General features: G+C 41.3%; 1 protein-coding gene across 2 annotated transcripts in view; it reads right to left on the bottom strand.

Moving 5' to 3' along the window:
- WWOX (WW domain containing oxidoreductase) overlaps nt 1–4,697 on the bottom strand; it is a gene marked incomplete at both ends in the record, with an annotated part of 530,600 nt that extends 525,903 nt beyond the window's left edge. For both annotated transcript variants that reach the window (XM_082005833.1, XM_082005832.1), the window contains 4 exons: nt 181–359; nt 1,588–1,645; nt 2,919–2,983; nt 4,591–4,697. In XM_082005833.1, the coding sequence (XP_081861959.1) occupies nt 181–359; nt 1,588–1,645; nt 2,919–2,983; nt 4,591–4,697 (409 nt within the window). The remainder of the gene's footprint in view (nt 1–180; nt 360–1,587; nt 1,646–2,918; nt 2,984–4,590) is intronic.
- Between the last annotated feature and the right edge of the window lie 21,538 nt (nt 4,698–26,235).

Below are 26,235 nucleotides of genomic sequence, written 5' to 3'. Positions count from 1 at the left end.
ATTCTCCACACTTTTAAAAAAAGTAGTACACAAAGAAGTTTTTTAACTAGAGGTTTTATATGGATAAAATACAAACCAAGTTTGAATACCAAAAGTGCATACATATTTAAACAACTGATGTCAAAGTAGCCTGTAAGATAAAGTCTGCCGTATATTACCTCATGTGTAATGTTAACCTACCTATTCCTGAATTTGCTCCTGTGATTATAACCACTTTTCCACTCAAGTCACGACCCTGAAGTATTTCCATTGCAGTACTGTTTCCATCATATTTTTGTCTAGCAGTAGGTTTTACTGGATTATCTTCAACTGTAAAGGCCAGTCTTGGGTCAAGGTAGGTAGTCCTTTTGTTTATGTGGCTGCAAAAGAACACAAAAATTCAACTGCTTGACCCTTCTGTACTCTGCATTTAGATGTTCAGTATTTCAACTGAATCAATTCCAGTTGATTATTTAAATTCCCAAAAATAAAATTATTTTTTCAGTTTTGTTAAAATGATCCCAATTACTTTTTTTATCAACCCATTTTTCCAATTGTGACAGCATCCATTATTAATTCTATTCACATACTTCACAACACCATTCTGAACTTCGTGTGAACCCCTGACATAGAAAGCAGAATTTTGTCAAGGGAAAAATAGCATCGTATTAGGGAAGATCATGTTCTCCTAGGAACTGTATTAAAAGCGGCCTACACTACTCCCTTGAAACAATATACCAATGAGAAATGTAGCTCAGTACTTTTTTTCTCAAACAACTGAAAACAAATAACTTCACATGAGCTCAGCAAATGGCACAATTTGGGTCAGGCTCACCTTTCTACATAAATGGAGTGTTAGTTTTCTTCAGACAATTATCAGAAAGCGACACTAAGCAACAACTTTCAGGCTTCAACCTTTAATTATAGGACAGAGAGGCTACACTTACTATTTTGGCCTGTGAATATTCTTCATTCTGCCAAGTAAATTTAAGATAACTACCCTGTTTTGACTCTACCATTGAAAAGATACAAAAGGAAACGTTCCCAGAAATCTCCCTCTGCTGCTGTGAACTTCCTCCTCCCTCACCTTTCTAAAAATCTTTGCTAGCTCAATCCCTGTCCTCTTTTCTTTCTGCGCTTTAGATTGCAAATGAATCAGAGCTGCAGAAATTTTGTTCTCTTCTTGCATGTTTAAAGCACTACTGCAATGTTAATAACCAGCCATGAAGTTCTGCGTATGTTTCTAAAGTTACGGGTACAGGGTTTATCCATAAAGGTGCACAAACAAAATGAGCCTATGTAAACATTGCCTGAGGGCCAGCTCACATTTTGAGATGTGGCTGTGCAAGTCACTTCAACCTGCCACCCAAGCTAGTATTTCTGTCACCCAAGCTGGTATTTCTGTGCACATGGAAGAATTCAGAAAACCACAAACGGGTGTTTAGACACTGCTACAACTGTAATATCTGCATATGGATTCTGAAGTTGTACTTATTAACTTCTTTGTCCTTCCACCTGATATTATCACAGTATCATAACTCAACAAGGCTACCCAACATGAAACACAGTTGTCCTACTTGTCCATATTCTACATTTGGACATACTTACTCTACAAAATAGACTTGTCCATTTTCATCAGTCTCCTGCTCCCATCCATATGGCAGACCTAGGAAACGTAAAACATTATCTTTTTGCAGGCATTAGAGTACACTGAGATTTGAAGTTTAAATGATTTCTGAGATAGATGTGGCAAAATTCTGCATTAATTCCGTAGGTAATGCAGCTACCTGCTGCACTTCAATACTGAAACTTAAAAGAAGGATTGCTTCCCTGATCACACGCAATTGCTCTCTATTAAGAGTACAATACACAGATCTAGTACAACTGTAATGACTAGTATATTAAATACATTCTAAAAATTTTTTATAGTTTATTTCATGTTATAGCACAAACTGGCAAAAAGCAACCATGTTTGCTAGTACACACACAAGTCTATACTGCACACAGTTTAGTATCTATCCCTGATAAAGTAAATAGCAAACACATTGAACAAAAATATAGGAAAAGTTACACATAGCACATACCAAAAGTTGGAAGACCATAACCCTCAAGTGGGTATGGGATATGTTAAATCAAAGTTGGAAGGACAGATAAAAGAACAAAAATGAAAAACGATTACTAAATAAATTCTTATATAAAAGACTCTACAGAAGAACTTAACAGGTAGCATTCCCAGTGTTTCTAATCCTGGCTCAAAAATACTCAATTATAATTCCATCAGCTCAAAATCTACTGAAAACATTCCAGTTAGTTATAGTCACATTAACAATGCCAAAAGAAATATGGCTTGCCAACAGCATAGTTCCCCTAGGTATGCCATACAGAAGCTTTAGGAAAATCTAAGTTAAGGCACTGATCCAAGGTCCTTAAGAAGTCATATACCTTTGGAAGTGCCCTGCAACACTGGCCGTCTTCTGTTATGGCACAAACATACAACCGGGTTAGGGAAAACAAGTAAAATGAAAACTAATGGGACTTCCTTCTGTGCCAGAGATATTCTTTGATCAAATATATTCTTTGAAGAACATAATCCAACTATAAATATTATCTGATGGACACCAGGACATCAGAACACAGTCAGGGAATTCCAGCCTTTGACTATATGCTTTACAAGCCCCAGTAAAACAATCCCTTCATCCTGGAATTAGTACTTTGGCTTTATGGACCAATACAAGAAAGCCATAAAATTGCAAAGTGACCACTCCACACAGACACAATCACATAGTTAAAACCCCACTGAAATCAGCTGTATTTTGCAAGCTCAGTTTTCCTAGGTGATCAGTGTCAACTAGAAGATAAAAACGAGATCTAGATCCTGCACAAATTCCAGCTGATGTTTGTAACATAATTTCAGTTCACTACAAAGGCTTAACACAAACCTCCTGCAACACGTTTCCTCTTCCCAGACTTAGGATGTTCCCACTGTGTTTTTTCTTCCAGGTGGCTGTAAGAAAAGAAAAGTTTAAGATTTTTAAAAATTGCCTAATAATTTTTCTGATGTAATCCAATTTTTTTCATACAGTAAACACAGTACAACTGTTGTTTTTTTTTAAATATGGTTCAGGAAATGGGTTGCCTTCTACAAAAAAAAAGAACATGTCAACCCTTTGTTTAAGAAAGTTGTTTAGACAGGCTTCCATATTGTCACAGTAACTGACTGTGTTCATACCTGACTCGTCACAAAGACCTTTAAAGGTCTTAAACCAAAATAACCCTATTCCTACTACGTTTAAAGTTCATATTATTGATAAAACACCTAAAAAAATTTTCCAGAATATGCAGAAGTATCACAGATATAGAGTTTATGTTCAAGGTAGCAGTAGTGTAACACCTCTTCATGTCGAGTATTTCTAGACACACCAGGCAAGATTTTCAGCTGATAAAGATATAGTAATGTTATATCATTAAACTAAATTGAATTAGTTCACTTTCAGAAAAGTTAAAAAACAGAACTATTCAATTGTTTGTGTAAAACTACTCTCAGCAACATATTATTTTCTAGGTTTGCTACTTTCACCAAGTGATTCCTTTTTGAAAGGGCTTTTGAAGTCAAAGGAAATGTAGCAAAACTTGAGCTAAGACAAACAAACATCTAGAGAGAATTTACAGTGTTTATAAACGAAGTGGTGACAAACTAAAGCATTCCGTCTAGTGTTTGTAAAGCAGAACTTGGGAGGAAGATACCAACTCACTACAGGTGAGAATGCACTATACTTTCCCCCTTTTTTGCAAAAGGGAATAAATCTTGCAGCTTTAAACAGACTGAAACAGATTCCAAGATCAGCATGGTTGCAGAAACCACAAGAGAGGAGAAAAATATATAAATATATATTCCACTGAGTTAGTGAGCCCTGTAGCACATCACCTTTTGTAACTCATTTTCCGAGTGGCACAAACAGATGGTGCCAAATGTAAATTTTTATCTCTTGTCAAAGGTGTGGTATACTGAAGAGCTGAGGGAATGCATTTATAACTTTTAATTTCCGTGGTACCTGTTTCTTCTCTATTCCTACAAGGAGGAAAACGAAAAACACCCTACAATATTGTCCAAGCCTCAACCGCCCGTACGTACGAAGACTACCCGCAGAACTATGAAGTGTACTCCCACAGCCGTGCGACAGCCCGCTCCCGTGTCCAGGAGTGCCTAGAGCTGCCCCCAGCATGGCTCCCACGCGCGGCAGGCGGCCGTGGCTCTGCCCGGCGGCGGGCAGCACAGCACAGACCCGCCCGCTGCCCGCGGACACCCGCGGCGCTCAGCAGCGGGAGGCTGCCGCTGGAGAGCCCAGCCCACACCCCCGCTCCCAGGACGCGAGAGGGCACCGCACGCGGAAATCGAGTCCCATCGAGAGCGGCCCCGCCGCCAAGCCCGGCTCCGGCCCCAGCCGCCCCACGGCGAGTGCTCGCCCCTGTGGTAAAGGGCAAGAAATGGCGGCTCCTGGCCCCCCCCGCCCCCACGCTGAGGGGGCAGCAGTGGCGGCTCCGGAGATGCTGCCCCAGGGCGAAGAGGCGGCTGGCCTGAGGGCTCCAGGCGTGCTCGCTCCCCTCCCTTACTTCGCGTAGTAAACCCAGCCGTCCCTGGTGGTGCGCTCCTCCCAGCCCGGCGGCAGCTCCTCCTCGCTGTCCGTGTCCTCCAGACCCGCGTACTTCAGCGCCGCCATTGGGACAAGCGCTCCACGCAGCCCCACACTGCCGCTGCCACCACCGCCAGCCAGCGGGAGCGCGACACACCGCCCCTTCCGGTCTGCCCAGCCAATGGCGCGGCGCGGCGGCCCAGGGGTACCATGGGAAGTGTAGTCCTTCGCCGTGGGGCGACTGAAGGAGCGGGAAGCGGTTTCCTCAGCTCGCGGGGGCCATGGCTGAATGGTGACTTCACCCTCAGTCTGGTGGGTTTTACCTGTGTCACTGAGTTTTTAACACCTAAAGGGCCCCGGACTGAGCAGAGATCGTCATAGATGCCACAAGAATCTCAGATTTCGGGGGCATTAAGTGTTTCCAGCCCTCTGTTTTCAGAAACATGCATTAATACAACGAGGTTCTGGAAAGCAATGAAAAATGAACTGTTTTTTAAGCTTTTTGCCATTAGTTGTCACTTCCTGGTCTCCGGGACGAGATTCTCCATCGTGGCCATGTTAGAGGTCCTCCGTGTCGCTTTGCTTGGTGAGAAGACCTGGCTGGAGAGAAGTACCTTGCTGCGCCAAACGCCCACCTTGGAGGCCACAGGCTGCCTCCCCCACCCAGCTGCACAGGCCCCTTTAGCCAAGCCTGTGTCACCTGGCGACGTAAATACAGGCAGCTGCAAAAACTGAAGCACTACAGGTCAGTGAAACGACAGTAACCTATAGTAACTCCTGTCCTGGCAGCTGAAGCCCAGGCAGCCCACTTTGCAGCTGTAACAGATGAAGAAATATCTGTTACGGTTACTCAGCTGACATGGCATATGCCCCCTGACCTACCTCAGTGCTTTTAATCCCGCACCCATATGCTGACATATTCATATCTATTTATATAAGAAAACCCAACTGTCAGCATTTGTAACAGCGACTACCTATTACAGTCCTTTGGCAGGTGTTTTGACAAAAAAAAACCTGTCCAAACCCCGTGTTGGACAGAGCCTGTAATCACTGAGGCCTGCACCAGGGGGCAGTGCAACCCCACAAATGCGTTAGAGTGCGCTGACTCCTTTTGGGTAACATTTTTACGCACTATTTGAGCCGCTGACCTATATGGCTCACTCACTCCCCATTAATGGCATTCATACCTGTGAAGAAAAAGCAGCTTGAACGTTCTCCTGCCCTGCTGCTCCCATCACTTTGCAGGATCGTCTGAGGAATTACACCTAAACTATCTCCTTCTGCTAGAAACAAAAACTCCTATATCATCAAGAGCCAGTTTTCATATGAGAGTATTACTGGGATTATTACAAAAGTCTGTAACCTTAATCTCTTGGGTAAACATATGGAAAGGGAAACGTCAGTGACATGCTCACTTCTAGTCTAGGAAGCTGCTGAAATACTCCGTAGGTGACTGAGTGGAAAGATGTGGCAGGTTGTCAAGAAAATAGATTATTCAAGTCAATATTTGAAGTACAGAAAAAGTGTATTCATCTAGCAGTAGTACTGTAGGAAAAGGCAGTTGTTGCTTTTCTTCCTGTTGCAGTCTGTTAGTATTCAGCATCCAGCATTCCATGAATTGCATTCAGTGGGAACACGGAAATCATTTGTCTGACAGTTGTCCTATCCCAACCATCTGTGTTGCATGAAGTATGCATTATGTCCTAATGTAAATGGCAGCATTACAGTTTTTCAGTGATAAGGTTGTATAGTGTACCTTAGATTAGAAAGAGAAATAGAATTTTAAAATTGGGCATACGTAAGTGTATGTGTCTATATACCCATTAAATAGAACTACTGCCTCTCATGTAAAAATATTTATCCTATGAATGAAAAAGCAAAGGCTTTACCTGACAGCACAACATGGATATTAACAAATTGCCTTGAAGTCCTTGGTACATGAGTAATATGATACCACAGAAGTTCTATGGGTTTATATTGTTTTCAGTGCAATTTCAGTTTCTACAAAAATATTTGAGAAACACAACACTTCCCTCTTTAAAACTTCAGAATGAACAGAGACTCCAACAGTTATGATACTTCTCACAAATATTTCTTCCCCTCTACTTTTAACCACCTCTTACTTTTCAGGAAGTTTTCACTGGGGGCAAAAAAGGTCACAGTTTTGATAATTTGGTGATTTGTGTTACTTACTTAATTGTTTCAAAGAATGTGGAAATTCAATTTCAATTTCAGGTTCTGGCAAATGGAAGATTCACCCTCTTTCAAATGGTTGGAAGTCATCCTTTGTCATCTTTTACAGCTCTTTCTTTTTACATCAATTACCTACATAATCCAAGTTATGTCCAGAAACTTCATGTGTACATAATGGGATTTAGGTATGATTTCAGTGGGGGTCCATGCAAGTTCAGGTTTCTGTCCATTTGTACTAAATTGCAGAACTAGTTCTGTTAGGTTTCTCAAATGCCAGAAGGAAATGGCCATGATTTCTGTAAGAGCAGGACTGTAACTTTAGGACATAGATTGAGGCCTGTAACAGTTTTACCACAAATTAAGACACTTTTTCGGATCCTAAAATGATAGGAGTAACACAGCCTTCCTCCTTATTACTTCTTCCCCATTAGCTCTGTGTTAGGAAAGCAAGAAATTGTATCTAAATTGACTAAGGGTATGCACTTATCTTTGAGGTATACACTATGTGCATTGTTTGGTTGTTTTTTGGGGTTTTGGGGTTTGTTTGCGTTTTTTTAGTAATAGCGGTTGTGTAAAGTTACTCTCCATTTTCTTGCACTGCAGAAAAAGAATGGGTCTCTGTATATTGCAGTGATCTCAGTCATCATGTGCATTCAGGCAGGGTAGTAAATAATCCATTCTGCTTAAAATCTTCTATCACTTTCTTTCACAGTCATATTTTTGCAAATAGTGTTTCAAAGATACCATTCTGATCCATTGCTGCAGCAATCCTGTAAATTAATTCCTCTGATGATTTTAAGCCTCACAGACCAAGATTAATTCCACAGCCTGCCAGAAAGTGGATAAATTAAAACAAGATGACTTTTAGAAATGGATGTTGATTTCACAACAACATAAATGTCAGTTAGAATCTTAATCTCATTTTCTGTTAGCCGTACTTTAAACCATCAAAATCAAATGTATTTGTCTAGCTTCTCCATGAGAAACATTGATAAAAATGTGGTCATATAATTACACTGGCAAGCCTAAGGCAGCAAAAACTTAACATTTCCTTAACATTAGTCACAGTCTTATATGCTTTGCTGAATCATGTCCATTGTCTGTCAAAATCTGAGTACTGATTTATCTGACAAGGATTTGCGCACTGAGAGTTAACTGGACAAGAGAAAAATAATCATGATATATTGCAAAACATCCAGATGACACAGCAAAAAGTTGATTCCCCCTTTTGATAGAGCACTTATCTATTTGTTAGAAATCATGATTCAGGAATATGACAAAAATCCGAACAGCCTTCAGATCATATATTTTCAGCAGCTGCAAAAACATGTTTGCATAGGCTACAGCTGTTTCTTTTCAGGTGAAAATTCTGCCTCTGTGACTCATGCCTTTCTTACCTAAGCATTAGACCAAAGCAGTGTAGTCTGCATAAGGCTATGATTTTAATCCACTGGGACATGATAAATGAGTATTTGAGCTACTGCCTAGTGTGAATGCACCATGTCCTTCAAGTGAACAAATCAATTATTTTTTTCTTGGTGGAGTTAAACTCAGATTTCCATAAAAATGTTTACAAGGTCACTTTTGACTTTCAAGTTATGAAAACTGTTTAAGCTTTTAAAATCCCTGAGCTTTTTACCCACATTTATTTTTAGATATCTCAAGAATTTTATCCTCCTTACTTATATATAATAATAATATTTTCAATATAATTTCAAAATTAATAGGATCCAAATAGACCTTGTTGTTGATGATCTTTCAGTTTCCTCTGAAAATAACCTACAGGACTTTTTGCATATGCAATCTATCTATGAAACCTCCATGGAAACTGCAGAGTTGGAATCCCAGTCATAAGAGTTTCTGTGTCTATTTTATGGTTCTACGATTATACTTCCAGAGAAAACAACATATTAGTGGGATGCACAAGATCATGGAATACAATTGTGCCTTGAAATGCTTGTGGCATCAAGAACCTCTGATAGGCCATGTTTGAATATTCTAAATTCTACCTTTTATATTTGATTTAATATTAATTTGTTCAGAATATGCATGGTGACAGAAATTAATGTGGAAAGAGATGTCCCTATCTGTAAAGTCTGATATGTGATTAATATAATTATTAAGCTTGTTCAACATGATTAAAAACATAATGGTAGGAAGGCATATGCAATATTTTTGGGATAAATACCAAAAAAGAAAATATTTTGTCTTTTTATTCATCATTCAGGTAAGAACTTTCTGTCACTCTCCAGGAGCAAACCTTACCCACGGCAGAAAAGTAAGTCAAATAATCCAAAAGATGAGGCAGTGTTCAGCCAAATTTTCAGCCTACATATGTGTTATTTCAAAAGTTTTAGTCTGTTTTGCCTTATACACTAGTAGTATTTCATGCTGATTGTTTCTTCCTAAGCTTTAAGTATCCTTAGCCTTAAAGTGCTCTGGTTCTCCCAGTAGTTGCACTTACAGGGACAAACAGACCGATAAAGCATTTCCTTTCTTGCATGTTACATGGTTAAGAGGCTTCTTTTTTCCTCATATCTTTATGTGTACATCAGCATGCATAAAAGCCTGTAAGGTAAATTTCAAACTTAGCAGTGTTAAAATTCATCATTCTGGGAACTTATTCTGCAATGACATTGACCCTCTCATTGAAGACAGTTGTAAATCTCTTGTGAGACACCATATCTCAGTGAGTCTCCTGACACATTGGATGTGATACAGAGTCAGTTCATTCATCCCAGATTCTATATCCATCTTGGAGACTTTGAAAGATTGATGGCATTTTCTTAGTGAGCTGGTAAAAAAAAAATAAACAATAGTCAAGCTTCCCTAGGTACAAAACCCATATTTGAACATACAGAGAAGTATTTGCTCACACCTACTAAGTAATTATTTGTCTTCCAGTTTGCAAAATTGGGCACTGATAAGCTAGTAAAAGAAACAAGTGGAAGTCAGATATCCAAACTTCTTTAAACATTTGGCTTTAATTGCTTTGCACAGACAAGAAAGCAAGAGGTAAATAAAATTAGTTGGTGAAAGAACAGATTAATGGTAAAGTACTTACACCTCAGTGCAACAAACACTTTTATTCACTCTTGGTTTGGCAATCTCTCTTTTTGAGTTCAGGGGTACTACACGCACGTTTAAAGTGAAACATGGAAATGTTTGCCGCATCAGACCTGGAGGTTATAGGAGAATGTCTGGTCCATTTTTCATTATTAGTTCAGCTCCTACCTGAGGCAACAGTGAGAAAGCTAGAACATGCATGTGTAACATTAATAGCAATGGAAGCAGAAGGGGAATTACAAGTATATTTTAAAATTAATATGAGAGTTGATATTTGACCACAGACATGAAGTTTTCATTCTGAGAGATTTTAAAGCATTCAGATAATTTGTCTATAATTACTCAGGAGAAATCAAAGAGATGGAGCATAACTAAAAGAAAATAGAAAAATCATTATAATAGTTTATAAATATTAATCACCAGTACCCTTTCTTAATCAAATGAGCTATCACTGCTGATTCATCTCATCTTTAATGAGCTTCTTCACACTCATAACAATGGATGCAATCCATGCACAATGAATACATTTCAAAAGAAGTTCTTTAGGTTAAACTCTAGCATTTTTCTTGGAAAAATTGTTCTCTCCTAAAAATTGTCCTCTCCCAAAATTATTTCAGCACAATAGCCCATTGTAACTAAGTAACCACATGTTCCTTTCCTTGATCTAGCAGGCTAGTGACCAGGACTGCCTTACTTATGAAAACAACTCATTAGAATAATTGAGCATTGATACGCAATCACTTTACAGCACTGTGGAAGAAAAGGTATTATATAGATACAGGATCAAGAAGATCAAAAGAATTTATCTTCGCTAAACAAAGCATTCTAATCCATATCAAACTGCTAGGGAAAAATAGAAAGAAAAACAGTATTTCTTATAAATTTTACAAAAATATTGTAGTGGCCATGTTGTGTTTTTTTTTCATGGGCTGGCTGCTAGATTATGTCAAGGAAAAACAGGACTAATATGTCAGAATAGTCAGTGCAGTATGGACTGCAGTAAATTTATTTTGGAAATACTCCGAAAAATCTTGAGTTGATTCTGATCTTGCTTAAACTATTGATAACTGACATAGTGGCATTTCACTTGTGAGAGACTTGAATCTAGCTTATATTTTAAAGGAACTCTAGTATTTGCAGAAAGAAGTATCATAAGTCCTTCTACACCCCCTCCTGGTTACCTTTAGATGACCGTACACGGTTTGTTTATCTGTTTGAAAATCTTGCTTTTGTTTCCTTCTCTCTCTGAACCTCTAACAGTCATCCCAGTGAAGCACATCACATCTGGTTTGCAGCAATAACTTTATTTCCTTGGTAAGACTGTGGGAATTCTTCCTCAATGCATGTTACATACAACCGTGTAACAGCATTTCAAGCTGTCCAATAGAACTTGATTTTAAAGATGCTTCACCAGCTGGTTCAGGATAACCATATGCTTGGCATGAGTGATACTGTGCCTCTTAGAAAAACATCCATGAATGCAGGGGAAAGGGACCAACTATCTAAATTCAGCTGGTCATTGCATATGACCTTCTGCAAAAAATATATCATGAAAATCTTGGTGTAAGGCCACCTGTAACAACAAAATCATGGCAAAACAATTCTTAGGGCATGCGTGGGTTATGATGGGCTAGCTAGTAGGTTTAGACACAATAGAAAAGGGCTCCTCATATGAGGCTTACTGAGTGTAAGAAGGGATGGAGAGAAGCCTGGCGGCACAAACTAGTGACAAGAACCTTGCTTTTGTAAAATACCTGTGTCAATCATTAGTCATTCTTCTTTCTTTGAAGTTAAATGGTCTACAGTCCCGCAGAGATGAAAATGTGTCCTGTAGAGTCAGACTTGTCATCTAAATAAAATAAATTAAATAGAGTGAGGCCTAATGCATGTCCCTGAGGCATTTTACTGGGTACTTCTCCTCAGTGGTCTATTATCGTCTGTTTATGTTCCTTCAGCCAATTTTCGTTCTGCCTGAAAATCAATTTGAATTCAGTAAAAGGCTAGCAGTACATTCACTTACATTCCTGAAATCTACTGATTCTGTAATTCAGTAACAAAAAAGCAGTTACAGTTGCTTAACCTACTAACTTAGTGTTAAGATGATCTAATGAGAACAAAAGCATTTATGGAAATGCAAATTAATGGATACATTGGATTTAATTTCAAATGCTACATAATGACCTGGAAAACACACTGCATTTCAATGAATGGTATGTCCCTGTCGGAGGAAAAATTTCAAATTACTAAAATCTCAAGTTGGTACCAAGTAGCTGGATTTTCAAAAGGGCTTAAGTTATTGAGTGTTGAACACTGTTGAACCTTGGGTCTTGAGTCTGAATGTACTCTTAAAAACCTGGTCATGAGTTCCCTTGAAAGTCAAGCTTTTATTGTACAAGATGTTTGAATTAAGGTATTCACCTTTCCTTACTGAATGAGAATATATGTTCTGTGGTTTTGAAGAGGGACCAAAGGGAAAGTTACTTCCAAAAATAGTCTGTGCTTGTGCAGCCTTTAAAAATGAAAAATAGATCTTTAAAGAGTAATGGTTAACAATGTGCCCTCATTACTCATGTTTAAATTGCTTTTCTTGGCATGGAACATTTCTGTGCTGGAGCCTCTATTCCGTAGTTGGAGAAAATCCAGCATGTTAAATCTCTGATCAAACTCACAAAACTCTTCACAATTACTCTATCTTTGGTGGTAAAATGAAAGCCTCAAAATGCGTTAATAAAAATCTTCAAACACACACTTTTCTATCCCTAAGCCTGACACAAGACTCTAATGGGGCTCTTCTGCTACAAATATTCAACAAGTGTTTGGAATACTCAAATGTAGTATATGACAGTGTTAAAAAGCAGATCTCAGTCCTCTCAGCTAAAGATCATATTCCTGAATGTTTTTCACATTACTCATTATCTTCTAGTACACAGTGTGATTTCTTTGGGAGCAGAGCTTGATAGCTTACTATTTATCTTTTTCCTCAATAAAAGTCAATTGTACCTTGATCTTACAGAAGAATGTGAGGACCCTTCCTAGTTCATGACACAAGACAGGGAGCAGAGATTCCTACATAGTATACATACCAGTGTCGAGCAAGAATGTGGGAAGAAGCACAAGTAAGAGAAGCAGAGATTCTTACCTTACCAAGATATTTCCAGCAAAGTTTACTGTATCATCACAAAAAGATAGTATTAGAATCACCTTTCAATACTGCCTGGTTGACATGGCAGCTAAGGAAGACTTGTCAAAGTCACAGATTATGGCAGGTGGTATGCTCTTGCTTTTGCAGGAATGAGTTTAAAGACAAAAGGTGCACCTCTAGCATCTGAGGCAGACAGTTGTTCTCAGCAGAGCTTCTCAGCTTGATGCTTAGTCACTACATAGCTTCCAAAAAGGAAACTCGTGTCTAGCTGTCTCAGGACATTTAACTTAGGTTTGACACCGTAGACACACCCCATTCATTCCATTCTGAAAAAAAGTATCTGTTCTCATCTGCTGCTTTGGAGACGATAGCTTGTACAGTTGCTACCAGAAAGAGCTGATCAGAGAACAGCTTTTCATTTTTTTTGTTCCTTTCTCCCTAACCTTCCTTTCCCTGCGTCCAGTCTCTCTTTCTTCTTCCCTCCAAGAAAATAAAATAAATAAAAAACCTCAAAATTTTCTGCTTAGTTTGATCATTTTTCCCCTCCTGGTTTTTCAGTTTGACCACAAAACCAGACAACCCATTATTCACCCAGCTCTACTAATGAGCTCCTTTCTCAGAGGCTTTGTATCCTGCATAACGAAGAACATCTGCATCTTGCGTAAGCTTAACATTTCCCTGCCTATCCACCAATGGCCTTTTTCTCTTTTCTTTCAATGACTGAGTGGATTAACACTGCAGTAGTGCTAATGCAATGCACAGGAAAGGAAACTGGCAGAGTCTCCAGAACATTCTATTCTTATCACCTTCCCTTAATACTTCAGTAGAATTACCCAATTCATATTGGGGTAATCATTTCCTTCTAATCAATGTTTCATATGTAACCTTGCTTATTCACTCCTACTTATTCCTACTTGCCAAAAGAGTTGAATGAGACTGTTGGGGGTATCTGCCTTTCATGATATTGAGAACAGATTAATAATGCTGGCAGCATGCTAACAAAAAGATGTTTTTCATTAATTAACACTTATAAATAATTTGTTAAAGGTTACAGAGTGCTTAATGTATGCCTTAATAAACAACTATTACAGGGACCAGCCAACCAATAAATTGCATATAACTGTAAAAGCTCTTCTGATGTGCTTAAAACACTTCTCAACCTTTCTAAAAACAAAGGGCCACCTACTACCCTGAGAAAAAATGCTGACTGCCTAGTTCTGTAGAAATTGAGTATCTTGTGCATCACTGCCATAATGTGTTTCATATGAATTTATAATAGCTTATTATTCACATTAACGTATCTCTTTTTATTTTTTCTTGATGGTTTTCGTCATGTGCATAGGATTGCTTGTGAGATCGTTTTTTTGGAAGAGAGAGAGACCATTTTGCAGGCTTCCTTGTGATGTCTGGCAAACCATCAGTGATCTAGGTTGAGGCATAGTGCTGTGTGGTACACGCTGCTCATGTAAAGTGCTATTAGCAGTTTCTTTATTAAGTCTTACTAGAAGTGTACTCATGGACTTAGATTACAGTCATTGACATTATTGAACAGCTGCATACACACACATACATGCAGATACAGTTTATATTTCCTAAGAAACCTCTGGGTTTAATGTAGCACTAGTAGAATATCAAGTTTCAGTAGGGCATCTAGTGAAGAATGAAAAATCTGGATATAGAACTTTGAAAAAAGGCAGAAAAGCTTTTATTCTGGTGGGTAAGGACTACATTAAATCTCCTAGTGTCCCTGCTATGTCAGCAAGATCCAGTAGATGTTACTTAATTGCCATGTATTGGCAAAAATATTGTAGGAAAAAATCATAGTGCTGTGCAGACTCAAATTTGGGAAGATTCACATGCTTATAAAATCCCGATGAGCCCATTGTCTTCCATTTATCACAGTATCTCTATTGCAGAGTATATGAAAGAAAGCTGAAGCTGTTTTCTTTGTTACTTGTCTCTGATCTTGGAAGCTGCATTGGCTCCATATGCATTGCGAGGTTCCACAGTGTAATCTGGGCTGATCCCAAGAACTGAACTGGATTCTCCAAAAGATCCATCCACTACCACAGGTTTTTTGGCCAGTCTCAAGATAAATACTTCCTTACAGAATCACCTGAAAAATAATCTTAAAGAAGGATATTCATATGTGATTATTTTGCATCTGCTAAGGAAAATGCATGAAGTAGTTAATGTTCTTTACAAAGAGTATTGAAGTAAAACTACCTATGAAAATGTAGTCCTATGTCAGTTAAACTCGTTAGAAATAATTTACAAGAAAACATAAACAAAAATTTTATGCCTTGTTTGAAAGGACTCTTGTCCAGACTAAACATACCTTCCAATTCTTTAGAAAGATCTCAAAATAACGCAGCAGTATGAGTAAAATTTTGCACCTGATAACACCTTGAACTAGTTATGTATGTTCCATTTTATAGATATGGGATGAAGCTAAGGAGATTAAGCAGATAGAATTCTTTTTCTTTTAAAGCAGTGGAGAAATTCCACTGAGGTCTTTGCATAGAATTAGTGACAAAGTTTTCATGAACTGGAGACTAAGCGATGTTCACGTAATTGTCTTTACACAACAGATTTTATGAAATGTAGGATTTATCGTAGCCAAAGGGCTTCTTACCAGTGCCATTCAACTACCTTTTATAATGTTGCAAAATGGTTACAGTGAGTCTTAGTGAGCAATGTTCTCAGCAAATGTTGTGTTTTAATCAGCAAAAGAACATATTAGATGGTTGCAGGTAATATGTGTGATGATTAACAATAAAAACAGATTGATAATGTCAGTAACTCCAGAGTCAAGATAAAGTTGGGCATAGTAAAGATCTTTGAAGATAATGTTTGAACCTCTGACCTTAGTGCTTGGAACAGAGGAAGCTGTTTCTCATCTAGAGTATCAACATAATTATGCCTATAAGACTACAGACTACACAGTCTTAAATCTTTACATTAGCCATATTTTTATATGAAATGGTTTAACTTTGTATAGCATGTATGAAATATATTTGCAATAGGAACAGAAGTGGTTCTATCTTCTTTCCATTTCTCTAACCAATTAAAATTATAACATTATAAATATGTAATACATATTTGAACCAAGACAAATATCTCAGTCTTCAGCAGACTGCAGTGAAATTAACTGAAATAGTGCCTGATCAAACTTGGACAGGTTTCCAAAAATAAATCTGCCTGCAGTATCCATGTTTGCACTTCACCATGTTGTTCCCTCATTAATTAGATACTAGCCACAATTTGTTTCATGCTTTTTATCTTGATATTTTTCACATTGCTTTAGCTAGCTTAGACTGATTGCTCAGCTAAATATATAAGATGATAATTAGTTTAACAGTGTGTTAGATTTATAGAGCAGTCCAACAGTAACTCATTAGTGGCTACACTAATCACGTAGTGCACGCTAACATGCTAACTGATAAATATTATATTTCATGTTTTCTCCACTACTCTAGACGTAGTGGAGAAAACATGAAATATAATATTTATCAGTTGAATGTTTGACACAGCATTACCTGACCCAAGAATCAAAAATAAACATAATTTGATACTGGCTTTTTCACAGGAGGGAAATTCAGGGTCTCTGTCAGAGGATGGGGTAGTTCTGGCAGGAACAGTCCTTCCCTTCCTCCCTCTCCCAGCTGCCATCTTTGTTATCTGGCACCCAGATCCTTCAGCCCAGCCAGTCCCTGTGCTACTCCCACACATGCACACTCAACTGCTGAGCTCAGGGTGGAGATATACATTTGTTATAACTCATCACCCCCCTCAGAGCTGACTCTTGGGAAAGAAAGATAACCTAGCGGCTGAGATACTGGGTCCAGAAGATTTCATTTTCTTTTCCTTGCTCTATGATGCTTTATTTCAATCCTGAATTTCTTAATGCTTCAGCTTCCTCTTTGTAAAATGGGGATAATAATCTTCCTTTTGTCTATCAAGACTGTAAATTTTTTGGAACAGACACTTTGTTTTACCATGTACACAAGGCCCTGAACACTGGACATGCTAATAGTTTAAGTTAGAATAAGTAACTCTGATTACATATAGGGAAAAATAAAACAAATTGATCATCTTTTAAAAAGGGCTAGTTCTGCAGCTGCTGGGCACTTCTGGTTGAAGCTGATTCTGCCCTAAGAAAACAGCTTGCTTTTTTAATCTTTACATCTTTCCTTTCTCAAGAGTCCCACAAATCCTCTTTCTCCTTCTTCTGATGTTGTTTTCGTACTCCATTCCTTCAAAAGCAGGCAGCAGGACTAGCAGGGATACATTTTCCTACTGACATGTTTAATACATGGTAAATATCTTTTTGTCTAGACAGAAACTGTGATCAAAAACATGTTTCAATGGATTTTCTAGATGTCTTGAACAGCATCTCACAGAAGAACAACATCCCTGATATTGCACGCTAACTCCCGCTCAGCAACAAATCGGCAGAAGCTACCCCAAAAACTTAAAGAACATTTCCTAAAATCCTACGTGCACCGACGGGTGCCTCGCAGGAGATGCAGCCCTCCCTCGGGAACAGAGGCTGGAGGGTGAACACTCCGGAGGGAGTCTGGGGGCTCAGCGCAGACGCGCTGCTCCCAGCGGGGCTCGGGACGAAACTCCACCCAGGCCCAGCCGTACAGCCACAGGGAGCTTCCCGGCTTGGCGGACCCCTCTGGGGCAGTCCCCGGGCAAGGGGCGCTCCCCCGCGGCGGACTCGGCGGAGAAGCCCTCCTGGTCTCCAGCGCGGCCGCTGCGCGCCGGCTCCGCGAGCAGCTTCAGCACCGGGCGCGACGGACAGCGCCCCGCGCAACACCGCCCCCAGCGCCGTCCCGGCGCCAGCCCCTGCGCTTCGGCACGGCCGCATCTCTGTCACCGCTGAGCTCGGGGGACGAGGAAATCACAGAATCACAGAATCACAGAATCACTAGGTTGGAAAGGACCTTTAAGATCATCAAGTCCAACCATTAATCCAGAACCACCATGTCCCCTAAACCATGTCCTGAAGCGCCACATCCACACGTTTTTTGAACACTTCCAGGGATGGCGACTCCACCACCTCCCTGGGCAGCCTGTTCCAATGCCTGACCACCCTCTCAGTGAAGAAATTTTTCCTAATATCCAATCTAAACCTCCCCTGGCGCAACTTGAGGCCATTTCCTCTCGTCCTATCACTAGTTACTTGGGAGAAGAGACCAACACCCTCATCGCCACAACCCCCTTTCAGGTAGTTGTAGAGAGCGATAAGGTCTCCCCTCAGCCTCCTCTTCTCCAGACTAAACAACCCCAGTTCCCTCAGCCGCTCCTCATAAGACATGTGCTCCAGACCCCTCACCAGCTTCGTTGCCCTTCTCTGGACACGCTCCAGCACCTCAACATCCTTCTTGTAGTGAGGGGCCCAAAACTGAACACAGTATTCAAGGTGCGGCCTCACCAGTGCCGAGTACAGGGGCACAATCACTTCCCTACTCCTGCTGGCCACACTATTGCTGATACAGGCCAGGACGCTGTTGGCCTTCTTGGCCACCTGGGCACACTGCCGGCTCATATTCAGCCGGCTGTCAACCAGCACCCCCAGGTCCCTTTCCGCCGGGCTGCTCTCCAGCCACTCCTCCCCAAGCCTGTAGCATTGCATGGGGTTGTTGTGGCCAAAGTGCAGGACCCTGCACTTGGCCTTATTAAACCTCATACAGTTGGCCTCTGCCCATTGATCCAGCCTGTCCAGATCCCTCTGCAGAGCCCTCCTACCCTCCAGCAGATCAACACTCCCACTCAGCTTGGTGTCATCTGCAGACTTACTGAGGGAGCACTCAATTCCCTCATCCAGATCATCTATAAAGATATTGAACAAGACTGGTCCCAGAACCGAGCCCTGGGGAACACCACTCGTGACCGGCCGCCAGCCGGATTTAACGCCATTCACCACAACTCTCTGGGCTCGGCCATCCAGCCAGTTCCTCACCCAGCGAAGAGTAAACCCGTCTAAGCCACGAGCCGCCAGTTTCTCCAGGAGAATGCTGTGGGAGACGCTGTCAAAGGCTTTACTAAAGTCCAGGTAGACAACGTCCACTGCCTTTCCCTCATCCACTAGGCGGGTCACCTGGTCATAGAAGGAGATCAGGTTGGTCAAGCAGGACCTGCCTTTCATGAACCCATGCTGGCTGGGCCTGATCCTTTGGCTGTTCTGCAGATGCCCTGTGAGCACTCTCAAAACCAACCGCTCCATAATCTTCCCTGGAACAGAGGTCAGGCTGACAGGCCTGTAGTTCCCAGGATCCTCCTTCCGGCCTTTCTTGTAGACGGGCGTCACATTGGCAAGCCTCCAGTCTTCTGGGACCTCCCCTGTTAACCAGGACTGCTGATAAACGATGGAGAGTGGCTTGGCAAGCTCCTCCGCCAGCTCTCTCAGTACTCTCGGGTGGATCCCATCAGGCCCCATAGACTTGTGGGTGTCCAGGTGGCTTAGCATGTCCTTGACTGCTTCCTCCTGGATTATGAGGAGTACATTGTGCTCTCCATCCCCGTCTTCCATCTCAGGGGGCTGAATATCCTGTGGATACCTGGAGTGGCTATTAAAGACTGAGGCGAAGAAGGCATTAAGTACCTCAGCCTTGTCCTCCTCCTTGGAGACAATGTTCCCCGCCATATCCAGTAGGGGATGGAGATTCTCCTTGCCTCTCTTTTTGTTGTTAATATATTTGTAAAAACATTTTTTATTATCCTTCACGACTGTGGCCAGACTGAGCTCTAGCTGGGCTTTTGCCTTTCTAATTTTGTCCCTGCTTGACCTAACGAGATCCTTGTACTCTTCGTGAGTTGCCTTCCCCTTCTTCCAGAGGTGATAAACTCTCCTCTTTTCCCTGAGTCCCAGCAAAATCTCCCTGTTCAGCCAGGCCGGTCGCCTTCCCCGCCAGCTCTTCTTATGGCACATGGGGACCGCCTGTTCCTGCGCCTTTAAGATTTCCTTCTTGAAGACTGTCCAGCCTTCCTGGACCCCTTTGTCCTTCAGGACTGTCTCCCAAGGGACTCTCTCAACCAGTGACCTGAACAGGCCAAAGTCTGCCCTCCGGAAGTCCATGATAACAGTTTTGCTGAGTCCTCTCCTTACTTCACTCACAACTGAGAATTCTATCATGTCGTGGTCGCTAAGCCCAAGATGGCCTCCGACCACCACATCTCTCACCAGTCCTTCTCTGTTTGTAAACAGCAGGTCCAGCAAGGCACCTCCCCTGGTGGGCTCACTCACCAGCTGCATCAGGAAGTTATCCTCCACACACTCCAGGAACCTCCTAGACTGTTTCCTCTCTGCCGTGTTATACTTCCAGCAGATGTCCGGTAGGTTGAAGTCCCCCACAAGAACAAGGGCCAGCGAATGCGAGACCTCCGCCAGTCACTTATAGAATGTCTCATCCGTCTCTTCATCCTGAATACTGTGTTCATCCTCCCAAACAGCAAACAAAAGCCCAGCTGGTAGCGGGCCGGCCATTCTGGACCCCTGCGTTTCGCGGACCGGCAGGTTCCGCTGCCCTGGGATGAGGCTCGGTGCCCCGGGATGCGGCTCGGTGCCCCGGGAGCCGCCATCGGGTGGGCGGTGAGTGCTGTCTGCGTACACGGGGGAAGCGCGCAAGCAGCGTGGAAACAGCTCCTCCGGCACGCAGCAGCTTCCCTCAAAAGCCCCCTTAGCTCTTGCCCATCAACAGCTCCCTCTGGGTCCTAGCAGAACAGGCGGGAGAGCCGCTCTCCCGGGGCAGATTTCTGGGCAGGGACCATCGAGCAACAGCGGTGGTGTAGCAGAGGGCATCGGTATTTAGCGCAGCCAGCACTCATGGGCTCAGCTATGCTGGAAGACGAAATCTCTTGCTGCTCAGATACCCCCTTAGCCCACTGAGGATTCACGCCTCTTTGGGGCTGGGAAATCATAGGAAAAATATCAGGATTTTCTCTGCTCTTTTCATTCTTGAGCTGATGTCTGCATTTACTAGTTTAAACATCTCCAGAAATGAAACCAGGGTGATAGCCAGTAAAAATAGAAGAAGGATGACAAGTTCCTGTTTTGACCCAAAGTCTGTTGAAGTAAATTAAAAAGCAGTCCTTTTCCTTCAATAGTTTGCAGATCAGGCCTCTGCACCCTGAATGGACTGAAAGATCTCACTAGTGAATACATCGCCAAAGCAAACACCACTAAGACCTAGTTCTGCTTCTGTGTTTCCTTCAGTGGGAAGGAAAAATTCACTGCTATTGAAGGAGAAATTAGTCTTTTCATTTACAGCCTGATCTTCTGAAAAAGGAAAAGCGTCTGGCAACACCATCTTTTGAACAGCCATCTTCTGCAGGAGCACTTGAGAATGCTTGCCTTAAAGCAAATTGTACTTCAACATTTGTGTACTAAGAGTTTGGGATAATCTGGCTGAAGCCTCCTTGACTTCAACAGAAAACTTTCCATTCACTTTAAAGAACTTTGAGGTGTGCCCTAATAATGCAACATTAGGAGGTTTCTGCTCCATTTTCCTGGAGGATGTACATTTTATTTTTACAAAATGATTACAATTACATGGGCAAATAATGTTGTACTTCAGTAGAACAAAGAGAAATACCACTGTGCTGCTGAGGAGGTTGAGTATCTCTGGAAAAGCTACTTTTCATTATATTTGTTTAAATTAACAAGAGCGAGATTAATTTCAAAGGGTTTATTAATGGCTAACAGCTCTCACAGCTGTGATACAGTACAGAGAAAAGACAGATCATTTAAAAGTACATCATTCACTTTAAGAACTAAATCATCTTTAGAGTCTTGTCCCTGCTGCACTGCTGCTTTTCTTTTTAACTACACCTATAATCATCTTTGGCTATCCTGACAGAAGGGATCTGTGTTTGTGGAATTTTCCACATTGCTTCTGCATAAGCATGGGAGAATAAATCATGGTGCTTTAGTACATGTATCATGTTCCCATGTTTTAGGTCTGAATATATCTATCTTATAAGCAGCCTGTCCAATTAAATGTGCCATCTGCAGGCACCTGGCCATACTGTATCAGTAACAGGCTTTATTCACTACGAAAAAAAGTTTTTAAACTTCTTTTCTACTTAGTTGACTGCAAGTATGAGCCAAAGTAATAATCTGAATGTGATAGGGTGATTTTCTCAAGAAAAACTGCAAGTATTACAAGTTTGCTCAAACTAGATTATTTACATGCAAACCCCTGTACTATAAATTCTCCTTCTTTTCCGCACAGGCATTGCAAAGAAGCAATGCTCCGCGTGCACCCCAGCCTCTGGGCTATTCCTTCCTGGCAAGTGAGAGTTTGGCCATCTGTATCCTCATCTCAAGTGCTGCTGAAAGAGGAGAAGAGGCTATCTGGCACAGTGCAATACTGTGTGTCTCTCTCTCTCTGAGCCTATAGACAACTGCAACCTGAGAGAGCGAAGTTATCTTTAAAATACTCTCAAGCCATTCCTCCTGCCTAAAATGAGGCTCATGGGAGGAATGCTGTATCAAGACCATCACTCCAGGGAAGTTATCTTTTGTTTAGACAACACTAAGTGAGATTGGTGTTATATTTATCAGTGCAATAAACTGTTTCTAAGGTACCCGTCATTTAGTTTCCAAGATCTAGTACTGCTTTTATCCTTCTCTAAAGTGATCCACAAGATGGAATTTAACAAGAAAAGAGAAGCTATGGAGGCTTTGTAGTAGAAAGTCTATAAAAAAACCTCCCATATAGTAAATAGAAAATGAATAAAGAAGGAAATATTTCCAAACTTTGAGGAGTAATTGCAGGCCACAGAGGGGAATAAATAAACAGAAAAAGACGTAGGGTTCCTTCAAAGAAGGAAGTATGCATAGTTAAGCCTTACTTCCCCACCCCCCCCCCGAAAATAATGCCAGAACTATTACAGGTTTAGCTAAGCCTACTTGGGCCAAATTCTGCCTCAATTTGTAAGCAGTCATCCAGCTGTTACGACAAATACAAGCAATCTAAGATTGTGCATCGCTTTTTTATTTTAAAACGTGATCTTCAACAGCCTATCTGCAAGTTACTTGGTCACTAGTAAAGCTAGTCTGATTCATGGCAGATATTCCTTTTCCATGTGTTGATACTGATCAGTAAGAGTATTTGGGGCTCCTTGAAGCAGATTGTTTGCCTCTTTCCAAAGGAGGAGGGACAAGGCTAATGAGAAAATGTACTAATGATAAAATTCTTGTGTAGTTCAAATGAGGCACAGCAAAACCCCTATAGTACTTTTGCTCTGCATAGCATGTTTCTCCTCAGAGAGGCTGCAAGGCAGGAAGCTACATGCCTGTAAACAGGCTTTTTGTATACAGGTTGTGCATGTAACCTCCATCTGTGTCCTGTGCTCAGTAACCTCATGCTCCCACTGGGCTAATCCAGCTCCTGCTGAAGGCTTTGAGCTCTCCTAGCCTGTACACACATGCCTGGTCTGCTGAGCACAGAAAGGTGCTTCCAGCTGGGGTGCAGAAATTTTACCTGGAATTACATCCTCCAAACCCCTATCTTGGAGGCTGGTACAAGAGGATTTTCTCCTTTTATAAACACATCTACAGTGGATGGAACACAGCTTTCCCAACAGCACAGCCATCTCTGTGGTCTGTAGAGCTCGCTTAATCCCAGAAGAAGGCTTAAATTGGAGATTAAGACCAAGAAAGATGAAATTTGAAACAATTTCACAACATTTTAATGGATTTCCAGTTAGTTTTACTTAGTAAACATTTGACTAGTTCCCATTTTTAAAGCTTCTGCTGCTGAAATCCACAGCACACATTAATCCATCAGACAACCTGTGCCTCAAGCACAGCTGAGAACTTTTCACTGCAGCCCAAGCATTCAACTGGGGATGGGTGCTTGTTGTATGCTAACAAGCTTGGGCTGAGCTTAAATGTGAGCAGAGGTTTTAGCTGATGTTCTTTGCTGAAAGAGGAGCTCCCCTTGCTCATTGCTATTCAAAGGTAACACTATCTGAGGTTGTTTCATGTTGTTTTCAGTACAGTTGCTGTCCGTTAGTAGTTACCCAGATTTAGGCATTTGCAGTATGTGATTCAGACAAATCATATGTCCCTGTGACAGCAACAGATGATTTCATAACTGGTTTGAGCTTACTGAGACACATCTGTGCCTAAGAAACACTGAGTGTCCCCCAAGGTACTAGGATGTTGCTGAAGATCAACCTGGTTTAATATACACAGACAGGGCTGAGGTGGTCAAAAAGAGAGAGGAAGGAATAAAGCTGAGTTGTTGAAAATCCCGTAAGATGTAGCACAACTGAAGCCAGACCAAATGATACTGGGTGTATATCATGTGTAATGAACAGGATGAAAGAGTTTCTTGTAACTATGAGCTCTTATGCTAGAAAGAAATTACTGCTAAAACACATAGCAAGGCAGAAGCAAAGAGATATGAAAGCTGTAAGCAACAATGTCTTGCTCTAATAAGTGATGAGTTGCCTAGGAACAGAGCAGAGAATGGTGACCTGACGGTATGATAACTTGACTGTGAATGTCTCCTGTCACCAAGTCATCAAGGCTGGGGAGGGAACTTGCTCTCGTAGGTGCCCACAGCCAGCTTTGCATTCCTCTAGGGCAGGAAGGTGGCAGAATGAGACCTCCCTTGGGGTGAGACAAGGGAGGAGGGAAATGCATGGACACATCAGATGCGAAGTAGGAGGACAAATATAAGTATGAAATAAGTGGGGAGAAAAGTCACATGTTATTTAACCTGTTGTGGTGCTGCAATGCAAGGAGTGGTTTTAGGGTTTGGTTTTTTTTTATGTTGTCATATCATATATTCAGGGCACCATTCCTGAGGTTTTAATCACAACAACTGCTTGTTCTGCCAAGAGAGAGTCCATGAAACAGTTTGAGTTTTAAATAACTTTTTTTTCTGTCTAAAATGAAAATTTGCTAATATTTATCAAAAAGAATAAAAAGAATGTAGGTATAGCAGCTGCTGAATGTTAAAGACTTTTGAAAATTAGTATAAAGTCTCTAAAAAAATTTATTTTCTGTTTTCTTGCAAAGATGCTAGTAGATGTTTGGACATGTTACACTGGACCTTTTGCCTTTAGTAAGCAACTAGAAGCAGTATTTGTTACAGCAATTGCATTTAAGTGGCACTTCAAACTTTGTAAATTCTGCATTCTTCTGTTATACCACTAGGTGTGAGTGTTGAAGCTTTTTCGGTTGGTTTTGCAGTAATGTGTATAAAAGTTGCTACCGTGTGTCCTGTTGAACTCCCAGTCACCTAAGCAATTCCCAGACGAACCGTGATGACTCTCCAGTGTGCAAATGGGAAATCATTCCATGATACAGCACCCACCTGCCAAGCAGAATACCCCAGCTGCACGTGGAACTCCTGGTCTTGCATCCCTTTTGCCAGTTGTACATGCATGTACTGGGGAGTAGGGGGTCCCTGGTGCACAGTTTTGTGCGACTTTTGCAGACATGAGGAGACCAGAGTTGGAATTCGAAGGGCAAACGTCACTGGGGGATCTCAGAGGATTTCAGCAACTAATTGCGGGAGACTGGTGTGGAGAAGGGAGCCTATTCTGCTTGACTGGAAAAGATGGGCAATACCACGTGTTTATCAGGAGAGAGGACGGATAGGGAGCGAAGGTCTGGGGACAAGAACTGGTGCAGCAGTGGGTCAGAACAGGCTCACCAGGCAGCAAATATTCATCTCACTCCGAGGTCGCTTAGCACAGGCACATTCAGTCATTGAAAGGAAAGATAGTGGAAAAGAAGTATAGTATGATGTGCCTAGAGCCGGTACCCCTTTTGAATCCCCAAGAAAAGTCCTAGGAAAGAATGGCCTTCACATGGATGCATAAGTTGTCAATAATACTACTACAATTAAATATCAGTAATTGCAAATTTATTGCATAATTTAAGAAAATCTTGCACGACTAAAAGATAAAAAGTAGGTATTAGCCTCCAAGCAGCAATATATTTAAATATTTAAATGAAATTCCTTTACACAAGAGAGAAACTGCTATTTCTAACATGAAGGCAAATCTCTATTGTGAGGTTAAGAACAGTAAAAAATAACCAGCACATTTTGCTTCAGTTTCAAATGTCAGGTGTTAAATTGGGAAAATTTGCATGTGGCCAAATGAGCTGCAGTTTGGCCCCACTCTTTTGTGCCAGTGAGGTGTGCCGCCTGCTATGCGGAGAGAGGGGAATGAGTGAGCGGTGGTGATGTG

The sequence above is a fragment of the Phaethon aethereus genome, assembly GCF_964289735.1.
Source record: "Phaethon aethereus genome assembly, chromosome: 13".
NCBI classification, from domain to species: domain Eukaryota; kingdom Metazoa; phylum Chordata; class Aves; order Phaethontiformes; family Phaethontidae; genus Phaethon; species Phaethon aethereus.
Note: the sequence above shows the minus strand (reverse complement) of the source record. Positions and strands in the feature narration are given on the sequence as shown.